The sequence below is a fragment of the Triticum dicoccoides genome, chromosome 6A, assembly GCF_002162155.2.
Source record: "Triticum dicoccoides isolate Atlit2015 ecotype Zavitan chromosome 6A, WEW_v2.0, whole genome shotgun sequence".
Taxonomy (NCBI): Eukaryota; Viridiplantae; Streptophyta; class Magnoliopsida; order Poales; family Poaceae; genus Triticum; species Triticum dicoccoides.
This window is the reverse complement of record NC_041390.1, coordinates 620,663,352-620,679,521: the sequence shown is the minus strand read 5'-3', so window position 1 is coordinate 620,679,521 and position 16,170 is coordinate 620,663,352. Positions and strand designations below refer to the sequence as shown.

Here is a 16,170-nt window from a genome sequence, read left to right as displayed (position 1 = left end):
CTATCTATACCTACTAATAAAGGGGCTATTACTTCTTACCACCGTAATTTGGTCCGTTTTCGTCCGTCGTTGTCGTCCGTCCTTTTTGCATATATTTTTTTCTATACCCGAGGTGGTACTAATATCCGTTCGTGTCTTTATAATTTTCGTCCGTCAGGTTATTTTCCATCGGAGTTTTCAGCTATTGCCTGCGTCGTGGCCCATCTTATTTTAGCCGGCGTTTCGTGGCCCATCTTATCTTAGCCGGCCCAACGAAAAAAAAGTGCAAGTATAGGGATCGAACTCCCATCGGCCCCTTCAAGCTGTAAGGCTGCGACGAGCTGAGCTAGAATAAAATTGTGTTTAAAGAACGGTTCGCCCCTTTTAGAAATAGTCCCACCTCGACCCCTTACATCCAACAATACCAGTTAATATACGCTTAAAATTTGCACATACACAGAAGCTAGCTGCTGGATGACTACCACCTAGGAGGTCAGAAAACGGATGTAGGCAGATTGCCATGGTGGAGAGACACAATGTCCTAGGAAATCAAGTCCAAGACCCAGCCGATTAAGACAGCTCAGATTGCCGATTAAGATGTATGTATGTTATCTGCTGAAGATCGCCGCAGTTTGCAAATAAAGACGCAGAGCCCCAGACCTTCTGGGGGAGATCAGCGGAACTGACACGTTGGATTTCAATTTAGTCTGATATCCTCAATGTATGACACATGACATCTTCACAGCCTGGGGATGCACATGTTTGAATATACCATTGAACTGCTATGTTGGAATATTCACTTAGGTAAAAGTCTACAAAATACTATATTTATGAATTTTATGGTTGTGTGTCACTACAAAGAGAGGGCAGGCCTGGCGCAGTGGTGAAGTCCTCCCCACTTGTGCCAAGAGGTCCTGGGTTTGAACCAGCCTCTCTGCATTGCACTTTGCAGGGGTAAGACTAGGTTCCTATAATCCCTCCCCAGACCCCACCTTGTGTGGGAGCTTCTATGCACTGGGTCTGTCCTGTCCTTTTTGTGTCACTACAAAGAGCTAGAATCAAAATACTATATTTATGAAGTTTGTTGGCACATGTTTCTATAAATAATGCGGAGGCAATTTATACATGGTTCATCTTTCATGTTGAGTAAGGATTATTGACTCTCAACATGGAGCCAAAATTATGCGCAAGTTTTTTTTTTTGCAAGAAAAATTGCTTTATCAACTGTCAAGGCAATACAAATAACGCTAGAGGTAAAAATTATGCACAAATTGAAAATGAACCTTTAAGTAAGTTTACAAAATATGCAAAAATACGCATGTGCATATGGATATATACTACATCTCTATACATTTTATTGATGAAATACGTTTTGAGGTGAGCTTAAAAAAATTGAAAAAAATGAACAGATCATGCTTGCTGCAACTATTACTCCTCTCAATTGGTTTGCTTGCTGCAATTATTATTCTAGGTTAGTTGCTCGCTGTTATTACTTTATATTTATTAATATTACTGCTTTTTCCTGTTTTATTTTTTAATTTCAAGAATGAACAATTAATCTAAAGAATGAATTAACAATCAAAAGTTAGTTGTTTAGATAGATCAGCTTACTTGAAACCATAACCCATATCATCATCAAATGATCCATGTTTTTTTAACACCAGCGACCGTCATCCAACGACATGGTCCTTGATCCGACAGATCCATATGAGCCATGTCTTCTCCCGTTGCAACGCACCCACTCCACACTATATTTACTCAATATGTCTACATTAGAGTACATATATCACGTCCAATGTTGTCCTTCTTTCAATACGTGCATCTTGAATCACATACTCGATTATGTAATATAGTTTAATGTGCATAGGAGTATATCATATACGCTGGCCCATGCAAGCACCTGTGTATCCCGGGAATTGCCTTTGGTGACCGAGCTCACTGGAGGCCTCCAGATTCAAAATTCAAATTTCATCGAAATTCATATTTTTACATTTCAAAAAAATTCTAAAAGTACAGATATACATGAAGGCATAACACACATGTGTGTAAATTTTCAGGGCAAAACACGTTGAAATGAGGGCTGTGCAAAAAAGACAAAGCTGGGGCTATTTAACACATGATACTATTCATTCTCCCAAGCCATGAATTTGTCTTTTTTATACAGGTCGCATTTCATTATAAAATTTTGCACACATGTGGGTTACATCCTTACATACACGCATATTTTTTCAGAATTTTTTGATACATAAAAGTTTGAATTTGAATTTTCCAAAAATAAAGGCTTCCATGGAGCTCGGTCTCCAAAATGCCATTCTCGTGTGTATCCTATTTATTCAATATTTTTACTTTTTTCATTACAAAGTCGCTTGCCTCCGCCCCCACCCCCCGACACCCAAAATCCATACTATATTTTTTCAATATGTGTATCCTATTTATACATTAAAGCAGAGTATTATGTAAATAATTGCGACCTTGATTCTATGAGACAATTTAATCTTCTTTGATTTGTTTTGTGTCTCGCTTTATGGCAGCTGAAGATGCCCCATACACCTTAAGACATTTTTGCGTGTGTGTGTGAGAAAGACATGTATTTTTGTGAATATTTCAAAGGCCTGTGGGATCAAATCCGGCCCAAAACGGTCTTGTTTACTGTTAGTTTCACAGCCCAAACAAAGCAGAAGAATCGAACCGACCGAGCACCTCCGAGAGAGGAAAGAAAACCCTCCAACAGAGGGGAAAAAAAAATCCATGGCGTCCGACGACCTCTTCGAAGGCCTGCCTCCGCCAGCGGCGCCCGCCGGCGAAGACCGCGCGGCCTCCCCCGCGCCGCCTCCTCCTCCGCCGGAGGCTCCGGCGCCGAGGAGGTCCGCGCTGAAGAGCGCCCTCAAGCGCGACAAGCCCTCCCCTTCCTCGGCCGCTACCTCCTCCTCCTCACCCGCCGCCGCCGCCGCCGCCGCCAGCGTCGCTGCCCCCGATGTCGCCGCCGAAGGCCGCGGTGAGCGCTCTACCCCGCCGACCCCTCTCCTTTCCAATTGCTTTCTGCCGCCGCCGCTGCTGCTCGGGAGTTGGATGTCCTGCTAGGCGCAGTCAGATTTCAGATTAAGCCACTGGCATTGCTGTAGATTTTAGCGCCGACCGATTTGTCCTTGTGTGGCAGTGTTACCTAGGAGTTGGACGCTGTGTGCGGTCGGCCGGAGCGAGGCGGGAGTGTCAATGGCGTTATCAAACAACTTCGTGTTGAGATCGAGATGTTGATTTGGTGAATATTGGGGGATTTCTAGGTCGGGATTAGGGTTTCCTGTTTCCCTTATCCCAGAATGCAAGGAAAATTGCATTTGGATCCGATGGCTTCAGATTAGTTACTGCACCAGCTAGAACAGCTTACTTGAGCAGATTGCCTGAACCTAGGTGTTGGAAGTAGACTAGGAGCAGATATAATTCTTGACCACAGGATTAATGGCAGACTTATGTGGTTGTAGCTTGTTTTGCTAGTATAATAACCGTAGGGAATAGTGACTGCACCAGCTAGAACCTTCTGTTCTGTCACTGGAAGAAAACGTGAAATGCGTCACACGTTGACATATGTAAGATGCTTTATTAGGTCAGTCACAACGAAGTTATGAATCTGAACCTGGTTTTAGATGATTTATTAGAGGTCCGAAACTGAATGCCTTTTAAGCTTGATTCAGCATATTTTAGCTTAACCTCCAAGACTTGTACCATATTGAAGTAACTCAGTGGGGGCTATAGTGCATCCTGGTAAAGCTAATGCCATGCGCCAATTATGAACATTCTTCAGTGGATTTTTCTGCTCATTGTTTGCTAGATCTGTCTAGTATACATATTTTTTCACTATGTTATTTAGTGTTTAATGTATATGTGGAATTTGATGAGATTTCTGACCTGTGACCTTGCCAACTTGGGTGACCATTACTCTTATTAACTCAAAAGGTGAAACCAGAAAGCTCCTGCTTTCGTATAATCTTGTCTTACATCAGAGTTATGGTAGCACTGAATGTCTTGCTCTGTGCCTATGGCACAAATATGGGTCGTGTGTGACTACTTTTTGTTATCTCCATCTGTCTGAAGGTTCTGGTTCATCCAGCAGTTCTCATGTTTTCCTGATATTTACAAGTAGCCTTTCTCTTACATTATTTGCTATTTGAACTCTTGTAGCAATAGCAGCATAGTTCGTTTACTTGCCACACAGTCATGTTCTAAGACCAATATGTTGCTTGCAGTTCCTGAGAAGCGCCTTCGCTTCAAAACTACTGTTGATGCATCAGAGATGCAAATCATTGAAGCTATGCAGAAGATAACTTCACACATAGGAAATCCTTCAAAATTCAGCAAGGCATCAAAGCTAGCTCTACAGCTTATTGAGGCTGGAAGTGTCAAGCCAGAGACAATCGGGCACTTCTTTGGTCTATTAGAGGCTGCAATGTCTTCACCGGGAGCCTGTAATGAACCTTCTGTACGTGCAGATTACCAGGCACTGTTTAGTGCTGCTGAGGGTGTAACAGAGGTGAAGTTTGTACTGTTGTTAGAACAAATAGCTGGCAAAGTCATAGTTTTCTTCCTTTGTGTGCAGTTCTGTTAACCCATTGCCTCATGTACTTACAACTTTCTGGTTGATGTGCAGCGTTTTAACCAACAGCAGAAAAATCAGTTTGATGTATGGATGCTTCATGCGGTGGTAGCTAATGATCTCTGTACTGACGACAGTTTTGTGGTAAGTGTACTGTGGTGAAACGCTGATGTTGCTTATTTTCTCAACTCAAGTACTCCCTCGGATCACTTGTCGCTGCTTTAGCACAACTGTATAAAATTGTACTAAAGCAGCGACAAGTAATATGGATAAGAGAGGGAGTATCAAAATTTGTACCTACCTGTATGCTACGGCTGCTGTAGCTGTCTACCTTCATGTCCCTTGAGAAATGATCATTACCAGAATGCATTGTTCAATACTGGCTTGCTTGATTTATAGTAATGTAATTATGTGCTTTATTCTGCAGTTCTCAAAGGCTGTAGGGAAGATCAAAGATGCCATCTCAGCCCTTCCGGTGGCAACACTGGACGATGATAACGATGAAGCAGCAGCACTTGCAGCACTTGCTGAAAGCCAATCTGGCACCACTGAGAATAAGGCAGCTGATAGCAACACAAACGCTGCAGCGTCCAACTCGGGAGAAGAATCATCTGATCCTTTCGGTCTAGATGATCTCCTCGAGCACAAGCCAAAGAAGTCTGACAAGGCGGCTGAGGCCCTGAACAGACAGGCGGGCGAGGAGGAGTCCAGGAGACTTCTGGGGTCACGGCGCGAAGCCCTCCTGAAGTGTCTCGAGATGGCTGCTCGGCGCTACAGGATACCCTGGTGAGTCCTCTGACAGACGTGCGCGCGCCGTCATGTATATATGCATGCCACACATTTTGTCTGCTCTTCTAAAATTCAGTTCACTGTCGCTTGGTCTTATCAGGACGCAGACGACCATCGACATCCTGGGGCGGCACGCGTATGACAGCGTGGGGCGGTTCACGGCCCGGCAGCGGGAGGCGGTGGAGAAGCTGTGGAACTCGATCAAGGAGCAGCAGATCCGGCGCAAGCACGGCAAGTCGGCGAGCGGGAAGCTGGACGTGAACGCCTTCGAGCGGCTCCAGGAGAAGTACTCCCACGAGAAGATCAGCATCCGGCGCGCCGTCGGCGGCACGGGCGACCGCCGCGCCACGCAGTGGCTCGGCTAAAGCAAGTCGGCACACCCGGCCACCCCTGCAGGTCTGATGACCGCGGGCGTTACACCGATCGGGATGACGGAAAACGACGACGATTCCGCCGCTCCCCTGGTACATGTGGCCTGAATGATGGTGTCCTCCGGTTCATGAAAAACTGTCGAGCGCTGATTTTCCACAATGATGTGCGTGACGAAGATGATGCGAACGGCGGGCGTGTGGGTTATAGTTTTCGTAGTCGCATTCGTGTGTGTGCGCCCATTCTTGTGATATCATCTGAATCGCAGCACTGTCCACAGATTTCTTGGGTGCCCGTGCGTGCGTGCGTGCGTGCAACGCTGGTGTGCACGTGTGAATGCGACTGGGGTTTGCCTTCTGGTTGCTGCTGGTGTGTGGTGGTGATGGATAAATGCTTGTTATTCTGAAACCGTCAGCGTCTTGGTCTCAGGGAAGCTGACCAAGAGGAGGAGACGAGAGGCGACCAGATAGAGGGCAGAAAACGAGACGGCCGTTCGACCTGGAAATCTTGAGACTGAAACCGTAGCAGATAAGCATAGGGGTCGTCGACTCCAATGCTTTTACAAATGGCATGGCCTGCATAGGCGGTGCTATTTTTCACTGTCTCGCCCTCGATATTTCATTTATACTACATTAGTAAATGTTGGTTTACTCCCGTTCCGAATTACTTGTCTTAGATTTGTCTAGATACGGAGGTATCTAGCACTAAAATGAGTCTAGACACATCCGTATCTAGACAAATCTAAGACAAGTAATTTGGAACGGAGGGAGTAGGAACGAAGGGAGTACTACATTAGTAAATAAAAGCACTTTGGCACAGTTAAAAAAGAAGCATCTCCACCTTGGCACGGTCTGTACAGTTAATATCAGTCTCGCTGCTACTATTTCTTACTGCAAGTGATATACACTGATTGGAAGAAAAAAATATGTTGTGGACAGTGGGAGGAGCGGTGTCACTATTGTACCACGTAGCAGTATTTGTATGCACGTCGGGATAAATCCACGGGGCATGGATTCAGGTGGCAGTCGTCGACCGTGCAAACTAAAGCGCGGCCATTCGGCGGGAAATGCTTTCTTTATCCATCTGTCTATGCCCAGCCAGTGCACGTACGTACGTGCGCACACCCTCACCTGGTTTCTCAATTCATTTTTCAGATGCGATGTTGACCGGCCACGGCCAGTGGCTGATTGATTGATCCCTTTGTACGTATTTCCTCTGTTCCGAATTACTTGTCTTGGATTTATCTAGATACGGATGCATCTAGACTACGTTTCAGCCTCTCCTGCAACCCTCTCTCTGCGACCTGTACCGGAATGTGCGTGACAAACAAACAAAGATAGGATGAGAAGCATTTTCATTTCCCATGCACGCACGCATTGCGCATCTGCGCTTGCACTCCATCGTCGACCCACATGCCCGTCCAGTTGAGCAGCGCCATGCACATTTCCATTCTTTTAGTGGTTAATTGGTTGTAAATTAGTATAAATTAGGGTAAAAGAAGCCGGCCGGGCTACTTGTATTCAACGCAGCATTTACACGTTTGCTCCCCTCAAACCGGACAAACGCTGCCCTACTTATCTCTCCACCACCTTCTCCTAATCTTCTTCCTCCTTCGCCACCGTCCCATTCCCCGCACGCTCCCCAGCTCCCCTCTATAAATACCAGTCCAACCTCAACCTGCACCGGTACCGGCCGGCGAACGAAGTAGCTAGCTAGCAAGGCACGTCGTCCTCGATCGAGAAACTCCGTCGGCGCTAGGGAAGTAGGAACAATCGATGGCTGCGGCTGGTGGTGGTGCTGGTGGTGTTGCGGGAGTGGCGGGGTCGCCGTGCGGGGCGTGCAAGTTCCTGCGGCGGCGCTGCGTGGCCGAGTGCGTCTTCGCGCCCTACTTCAGCTCCGAGCAGGGCGCGGCGCGCTTCGCCGCCATCCACAAGGTCTTCGGCGCCAGCAACGCCGCCAAGCTGCTCGCGCACCTGCCCCTGGCCGACCGCTGCGAGGCCGTCGTCACCATCACCTACGAGGCCCAGTCCCGCCTCCGCGACCCCGTCTACGGCTGCGTCGCACAGATCTTCGCGCTCCAGCAGCAGGTCCGTCCGGCGCTCGTCTCATTCTTCTTCTCCCATCTTCTTCCTTGCCGATCACTCCTTCGGTCGATCAATCAATCAGCTGGCCACTTCCCGTCATGGACGCAAGCTGATGATTTGATTTCTTGCTTATTGCAGGTGGCGATCCTGCAGGCGCAGCTGATGCAGGCCAGGGCGCAGATCGCGTGCGGCGTCCAGAGCACCGCCTCGCCGGTCAGCCACCAGTGGCCGGACAGCAGCAGCAGCAGCATCGCCTCCCTGCTCCGGCAGCAGGAGGTCAATAGCGGCAGCTTCGCCACCGGCGGACCGCTTCTGCCCGAGCTCATGGGTGGGGACGTGTCCATGCTGCAGCAGCATTGCGGCGGCAAGGTGGAGGGCGGCGGCGGCGGTGCCGGGGACCTCCAGTACCTGGCCCAGGCCATGATGCGAAGCTCCAACTACTCCCTGTAGAAGAAGAATATCATGATCAAGATCAAACCATGCATTTCACATGCTTCCATCAACCTCATCGACCGATCAGAGTGCTGCTAGCTGATGGAATCGTGTCGGCGGCACCAGATCGAGCTAGAAGAACGCAGGAGAGGGAATTGATTAACCTGTACTGAACTTTTTATCAGTGTTAATTCTGATCCTACAAGTTACTATTGTACTACATATTATATATCTATATATTAAAGGAGGCGCAAGCCCTGCATGAGTGGCTCAGTTGATGAATGATGATTACAACTTCTATATAAGCAACTTATATGTTGCAAGATCGATCAGCCCTTATCGGATTTTATTTTTTCGCAAGTCTTGATAGTGACATCACTGAAAAAGATATGTATGTGGAAGTGTATGTAATCCTTCTGATGGCCTAGTGAACCCAGTCATGCAGAACAAATTAGGCGATTAGGTTACCGCAAGATGCATGAAACAAAGTTCAGTATAAATGATATAGTCAAATGTGCAAATCCTGCAGCTGCAGGCTCTTATAGGATGAACCAAAACTCTACTGTTTAAAGCTGCCCTTTGCATGTTTATTTGTGTTGGAAATACTTTAGAAGTTTGATAGTGCATCCCAAAAGTTCAAGGAAGAGTTCGAAAAATGAATACAAGTTACATTTTCTGCACTGTTGCTCTGTTGTATCTCAACTGTCTGAAACTGTCAGTTTTACGCTCTCTTTTCAGCGCAAATTTGAAAACTGTTTGGATTTGATTTCTGTTGGAAATAATTTACGCCAAAGTTTGGTACTCGTGCATACCGAAAGTCCAATGAAGTTACTATAGCACACAACTTTGAGTTGCCATCAAGTTTCCCCCTCTCTAGAGACCCTAAAATCACTTGTATACATTCATAGCTAGGCTTGTACGCACACTAGTATAAACTCATAGGCTGCTGCTGATAATCCTAGTTTTTCATGCCAAGCACAAAGACTGTCCCCCTGATCAAGGACATGTATGAACTGCCCAGCCGCTCATCAACGCGTTTACTTTTGGTTCCATTCACCGGAGTATGTGATGTCCTACACAAATGTTGACCTTAGTCACTCATGCACACAAACAGAGACACGGCGAAATCACTGATCCCAATGGTTGATTAATTTCCTGGTAGAGTTGACTGCAGCAGATGATTGACCAAGTTAACCGCTAAAGTAATTAAATAACTTACTCCTATTAGCACCAGTACAATTTTGGTGCCACATCCCAGATAAAAATTAAGAACTCTAGCACTCCAATTGAGCTATAGGATACTAAAGAAATGTGTATAGTTAGTACAATTCAAATTGAATGGTTGGACATTCTACTGACAATAATTGAGATAGAAGGGTATATATGCCAAATACTACTGCTGACACAGTGGTTCTTTGGTTTAACTAGTCAGCAGATAAGAACAGTGCTACTGCTGTAGGGTTTTGGAGGGCTAGCTATCATCTTGGGACTCTGCAAATTATTTCGTCTACACATGTTCACTGAATCCATTACAGTAGGGCTAATTAAACTAGTACAAGTTCAGGTCAGAAGCTAAATGCTAACTAAAAGAAATGCCAACTAAGAGCCAAAAATGTATAGCCAATGGGCAGCAGCAAACTACTGTTTCAGGTCATCAAAAGCTGCTGTACGCAATCAAGCAAGCAAGAAGCTGCACATGAGCTCATTTTTTACTTGATTCAGGGGCGGAGGTTGCTACAAAATCTGGAGTCTGCTAACCTGCTTGGACACCTACAATGGAAGCAAGCTCAAGCATAGCCGAGTTAACAATCTGCATAGGGCAGTGACTTTTGCGATCCGCCCCCATCATCGATCGGCGCAAAGCCGTAGATTTAACGCGTGATTAATGTGGGTCGGTACAAGATGATGATCTTCACATGCACATGGTTAGGTGGCCTAGGATGCTTAGCCATTGGTGATTAGGTGGCCCTAATTAGCACTAGCTCAAGTTTTTTGTCCTTGTCAGTGTCTGAAAGGTGAAGGGGTTAACTCCAATTAGTAACTCACAGCAACATCAGTTTTTGCAAAGCCTGAAGAAGAGAGGTTCAGAAGAGCTTCTGGTGTGTTCTCTTCTTCCCTTTACACAGTTTGTATTAGTCAATGGACGAGGAACACAAAAAATGAAGAATGTGATGGGACTGTCTCTTAAAGTTGAAGCCAAATTTCATTAGTTTTGTTTGCTTTTGTCACTTTGTGTTTTGTAAGCACTGCTGCTGGCTACTAGCATCAAGCAATAGGGAATGTATAAGTAGAATATGTTTGGACTCAGCTGGTCAAGAAGCTAGTCATTTGGTCAAACAAGGGTGAGCACAAAAGGCAGGCTTATTATGGCACTTGAGGGTGATTAGGCCCCACTAATCACAGACAGCTTTAGCACTAATCCCAAGCCACAAACAACTGATGGGAAATGAAATTAGAGCTGCTTTCTCTGTGAGTGTGCAGCTGCTTTTGGTTCAGTCTTGGACCAAAAGAAGAGGGAAGAGGCCTTTCCAACATGGCTTGCAATTGGAGAAGATGATAATAAAAACAACACTAATTGTTCCAAGCAGAAAAAGCTTGGAGAAAAGAAGACAAGTGAGATGGAATATATATGATGAAACAGGTGCCTTGGAAATTGTGCTTGTGGCGCCTCCACCATCATTTCGGCTCCAGAGGCTGTTTGGCCGTTGCTGCTCACCATGTTGCTTATCAAATTCTTTCTGAATTTAATCCTTATTAAATCTGGAACCTTGTTTATGGGACAACTTTGCAAAAATAGTGTTGCTTGGTCGTTGGACCTAAGATTGTAGAGTACCCTTGGTTTGTAACTGGTGACAAATAAAAACTTATTCTGGAAATTAAACTGTTGGAAAAGCCATCCTTTTTTAGGGAATGGCGGAGGTTCAGTGAATCCTATTCTCCGCTCTAAGCAAAAATAGAGGCAGGCGACCCGCTCGTACATGGGCCGGCCACTTTGTAGCACATATTTCATTTTTTGTTCTTAAAACTATTTTTCTGTTTTTTCTGTCACATTTTTCATGCATTTTATTTTAATTTTATTTGTTCTATCCTTTTTTATGTTCATGCTGTATTTTTAAGTTACTTAACAAACTATATGGTATATGTACATTTATTTTGACATTCATGTACATTTTCTAAAAAAGTATAGATTTTCTAAGTATATGAATATTGTTTCAAATAATTCATAAATTCACATGACCATATGAATTTCTATTTAAAATACATGAAAGATTCATTTTGCAATGCTAAAATACTTTCTATTGTTAAAATTTAAATTTGTATGGAATAAAGGTACATCTTTGCCAAATGCTATAAAAAATAAAAAAGTATGTATTAGTAGAAGCTTGTCAGGTAAATTTGCATCTATCCTTAGTTTAAACTGATAAATGGCAATTCTAGGTTTTTGCCGGTGGTCCGCCTCTTTTGGATTTCCTTTGTTCATTGCTTTTTGGATGCCTTAATTGAGTCAGACTCACGTAAATTGAGGAGAGGGGGCATATGCCCCCCCTTCTCTTGCCGTCTCAAAATATCCCTCAAGAATACACTACTAAGTGTATCATTCAAAGTCCAATATTGCTTGTTTCTCAGGTTCTTTGCTGATTTTCATGCAAACACTGTCTCCTTGGAGGACATCAACAGGGCTTATATCACCTTGCTGCCCAAGAAGGACACCCCGCTTGAGATGGGTGACTACAGACCTATCTCTGGTTCATAGTCTGCCTAAGTTAGCCTCCAAGGTTTTAACTAACCGGTTTCAGCGCAGAATTCCAGAACTTGTGCACCCTTTGCAGTCTGGGTTCTTGAAAGGGCGCTCGATCATTGAGAACTTTGCGCTAGCTGCTGATCTGGTTCAGACTGCTCACAAAAGAAAGTTGCCGGTTATTGTTTTAAAGCTTGATTTTCAGAAAGCCTTTGACAGTGTGAGCTGGAGCTGCCTTTTCCAAATCTTTGAAGCTAGGGGCTTTCCGCAGAGGTGGATCCAGTGGATCTCCTCCTTGCTTTCCACTGGTAAATCGCAAGTGCTAATGAATGGTGAGTTGGGAGGTGCTTTCTCTGCTAAGAAGGGCTTTCGTCAGGGGGACTCTCTGTCCCCATACCTTTTCATCCTGGTTACTGACGTGCTTCAGCAACTATGCCGCATGCACTTCCAGGCGGGCAGTCTGTTGCACCCTCTCGGCTCGGATGTTTTGTTCCCAGTTTTGCAGTGTTGGGTTTCGTAGTAATTTCAAAAAATTTCCTACGCACACGCAAGATCATGTGATGCATAGCAACGAGGGGGGGGGTGTGTGATCTACATACCTAGGAGATCGACAACGGAAGCGTTTGGTTGATGTAGTCGTACGTCTTCACGATCCGACCGATCAAGCACCGAAATTACGGCACCTCCGAGTTCGAGCACACGTTCAGCTCGATGACGATCCCCAGACTTCGATCCAGCAAAGTGTCGGGGAAGAGTTCCGTCAGCACGACGGCGTGGTGACGATCTTGATGTACTACAGCAGCAGGGCTTCGCCTAAACTCCGCTACAGTATTATCGAGGACTATGGTGGCTGGGGGCGCCGCACACGGCTAAGGAATAGATCACGTGGATCAACTTGTGTGTTTCTGGGGTGCCCTTTGCCTCAGTATATAAAGGAGCCAGGGAGAGGGGGCGGCCGGCCAAGGTGGGCGCGCCAAGGGGGAGTCCTACTCCCATCGGGAGTAGGACTCCTAGTTGGACAAGGAGAGAGGGGAAAGAGGTGGAAGAGAGGAAGGAAAAGGGGGGGCGCCGCCCCCCTTCCCTTGTCCTATTCGGACTAGGAAGGGGAGGGGCGCGCGGCCACCTCTTGCCTCCTTCTCTCTTCTCCCTCAAGGCCCATGTAGGCCCAATAAACCCCCGGGGGGGTTCCGGTAACCCCCCGGTACTCCGGAAAAATGCCGATTTTACCCGGAACGATTCCGATGTCCAAATATAGGCTTCCAATATATCAATCTTTACGTCTCGACCATTTAGAGACTCCTCGTCATGTCCGTGATCACATCCGGGACTCCAAACAACCTTCGGTACATCAAAATGCATAAACTCATAATATAACTGTCATCGTAACCTTAAGCGTGCGGACCCTACGGGTTCGAGAACAATGTAGACATGACCGAGACACGTCTCCGGTCAATAACCAATAGCGGGACCTGGATGCCCATATTGGCTCCTACATATTCTACGAAGATCTTTATCGGTCAGACCGCATAACAACATACGTTGTTCCCTTTGTCATCGGTATGTTACTTGCCCGAGATTCGATCGTCGGTATTCCAATACCTAGTTCAATCTCGTTGCTGGCAAGTCTCTTTACTCGTTCTGTAATACATCATCCCGCAACTAACTCATTTAGTTGCAATGCTTGCAAGGCTTAAGTGATGTGCATTACCGAGAGGGTCCAGAGATACCTCTCCGACAATCGAAGTGATAAAACCTAATCTCGAAATACGCCAACCCAACATGTACCTTTGGAGACACCTGTAGTACTCCTTTATAATCATCCAGTTACGTTGTGACGTTTGGTAGTACCCAAAGTGTTCCTCCGGTAAACGGGAGTTGCATAATCTCATAGTTATAGGAACATGTATAAGTCATGAAGAAAGCAATAGCAACATACTAAACGATCGGGTGCTAAGCTAATGGAATGGGTCATGTCAATCAGATCATTCTCTTAATGATGTGATCCCGTTAATCAAATAATAACTCATTGTTCATGGTTAGGAAACATAACCATCTTTGATCAACGGGCTAGTCAAGTAGAGGCATACTAGTGACACTTTGTTTGTCTATGTATTCACACATGTATTATGTTTCCGGTTAATACAATTCTAGCATGAATAATAAACATTTATCATGATTATAAGGAAATAAATAATAACTTTATTATTGCCTCTAGGGCATATTTCCTTCATGCAGTACGCGGATGACACTCTGCTCATCTTCTAGGGGGATCTGCAACAAGCGCAAGTTATCAAAACCATCCTATCTGCTTTTTCAGATTTCTCTGGCCTGCAAATCAACTTTCACAAAAGTACGCTGGTTCCGGTTTCAGTCGATGATGGCCTAGCGTTGGATATCGCCCGTGTCCTTGGCTGTCCTATCTCCTCCTTCCCGTGCACCTACCTTGGCTTACCTCTTCTCTTGAAGAAGATTACGCATGGTATGCTCCTGCCTGTTAGCTACTTTCCTTTCATGGGGAGGCAGACTTACCTTGCTCAACCCGGTGCTTGCCGGCATTCCCAGTTATTTCATGACTTGCTTCCCGTGGCCAAAGGAGTCTCTCGATAAGTTGGAGGGGATTTTGCGCGCTTTCTTCTGGCAAGGCAAGTCCAAAACTTCGGGGGGTCACTGCCTTGTAGCTTGGGACAAAGTTATCTTGCCACGGTACGCGGGTGGCTTGGGAATCAGAGACCTTTCAGCTCATAATCAAGCTATGATATGCAAGTTTGTGGCCAGAATTATTCAGTCTTCTGATATACCTTGCTAAAGTGGTTCGCCTCACAGTACTGCAGGACTAGCTTTCCTTGTGGCGCTCGTGTCAGGGACACTGCTTTCTGGAAAGGCCTCAAATCTTACATCCCGCTGGTCATGTTCTCTTCCCGTTGCTCGGTCGGCTCTGGGGCTCTGGTCTCTTTTTGGCAGGATCAGTGGCTTGAAGTGGGGAGGCTTATGTTTGTGCTGCCAGTCCTTTTTTCTTTTGCCAAGGATAAACGTCACAGCGATCCTCCGGGGGTTGGGATTTCTAGTTGCACCCAAATTTATCACACACGGCCTTGCAGGAGCTGCAGGTCCTGCATGCCCTCGTCGAGCACGGCAACTGGAGTAGTGATGCCGTCGTTGACCATCGTTTCTCCTCTCTGTCTCCTAAGGAGCTCACTACGAGCCTGTTCTACAAGCTGATCACGTTCCGTGGTGAGAAGTGCGTTTTCGGAAAGTGGATATGGGATGTGATCATTCCAAGTAGGCACAAAGTCTTTCTTTGGCTGGCTTTCTATGGGCCTCTGAATACTAAGGATAATATGTTCAAAAAGGCTGGTCTGCGCTCGCCTCACATTCAGATTGTGATGTCTACCCTGCCGTGGAGTCAATTGCTCACATTGTTTTGAGGTGCAGGTCTGCTAAGCATCTCTGGGGCAGGCTGCAGTTGGATACGTTGGCATGTGCTTCCCCTAACCTGCTGTCCTTCTTTGAGCACGCTGCTCAGCAGCTCAATCCTGGAAAGAAATGGAATGTGGCCTTCGCAGCCTGCGCCGTCACCCTATGGCATGCTCGGAATGACCGAGTCTTCAACAATAAGGCTTGGTCTGGTCCATACATAAGTTTCTACGCTGCAGATTTGCTTCGTCTTTGGCTACACCGAGCTACGCGCCAGCAAGACAGAGATGATCTTATGACCTGGGTGCATAGTTTGACAGGCTAATTATGTTGTAATCCCGTCGCCACAGAGATGCTTTCCTTTCTTTCCCCTTCCCCTTGTTTCTTATGCACTTTTGGTGCGTTTTCTCCTGTTTCATGTAATGGACTATGCGTCCCCAGGCTGCGACCTGTTTGAAATATATAAGGTAGAAAGCACTCTACCTTTTATTTTCAAAAAAAAAAAAATCTCTATGAACTATCTTTACACTTGAATCTTGGTGGAGAAACACATGTCCTCTCGCGATCCCTTTCATTATGCTGAACCTAGTTGGCCACTCAAGCAATGATTTTCTAGTATCATCTTCAAATTTCAAAAGCATGAGTTAGTTATAAATAATATCATTTGCCAATCTATGAAGTTCAAGTGATTAGAACATATCAAAAATGAAATCACAAGGCTCTTGTCAGGTAGGCATTCATACATAATAAGAGGTGCTACAGTTTGGCAATTAAAT

The 16,170-nt window shown here is 45.7% G+C and overlaps 3 protein-coding genes across 3 annotated transcripts in view; all 3 read left to right on the top strand.

Annotated features, from left to right (window-relative positions):
• The first annotated feature begins 2,702 nt into the window (after positions 1-2,702).
• On the top strand, positions 2,703-6,087 carry LOC119318568 (chromatin-remodeling ATPase INO80-like). The gene is made up of 5 exons (XM_037593147.1): positions 2,703-2,974; positions 4,221-4,504; positions 4,622-4,711; positions 4,995-5,353; positions 5,457-6,087. Exons 1-5 carry the CDS (start codon positions 2,728-2,730, stop codon positions 5,719-5,721), a joined length of 1,245 nt encoding a protein of 414 aa, XP_037449044.1. The 5' UTR covers positions 2,703-2,727; the 3' UTR covers positions 5,722-6,087.
• Positions 6,088-7,371: 1,284 nt separating this feature from the next.
• On the top strand, positions 7,372-8,485 carry LOC119314707 (LOB domain-containing protein 16-like). Its single transcript, XM_037589406.1, has 2 exons — positions 7,372-7,812; positions 7,948-8,485. The coding sequence occupies exons 1-2, from the start codon at positions 7,501-7,503 to the stop codon at positions 8,257-8,259; spliced, it is 624 nt and encodes a 207-aa protein (XP_037445303.1). The 5' UTR covers positions 7,372-7,500; the 3' UTR covers positions 8,260-8,485.
• A 5,737-nt stretch (positions 8,486-14,222) lies between these two features.
• Positions 14,223-16,170, top strand: part of LOC119316151 (disease resistance protein Pik-2-like) — an 18,782-nt gene continuing 16,834 nt past the window's right edge. The window contains exons 1-3 of the mRNA XM_037590497.1: positions 14,223-14,330; positions 15,079-15,218; positions 15,413-15,562. Coding sequence (XP_037446394.1) covers positions 14,223-14,330; positions 15,079-15,218; positions 15,413-15,562 — 398 coding nt within the window. The remainder of the gene's footprint in view (positions 14,331-15,078; positions 15,219-15,412; positions 15,563-16,170) is intronic.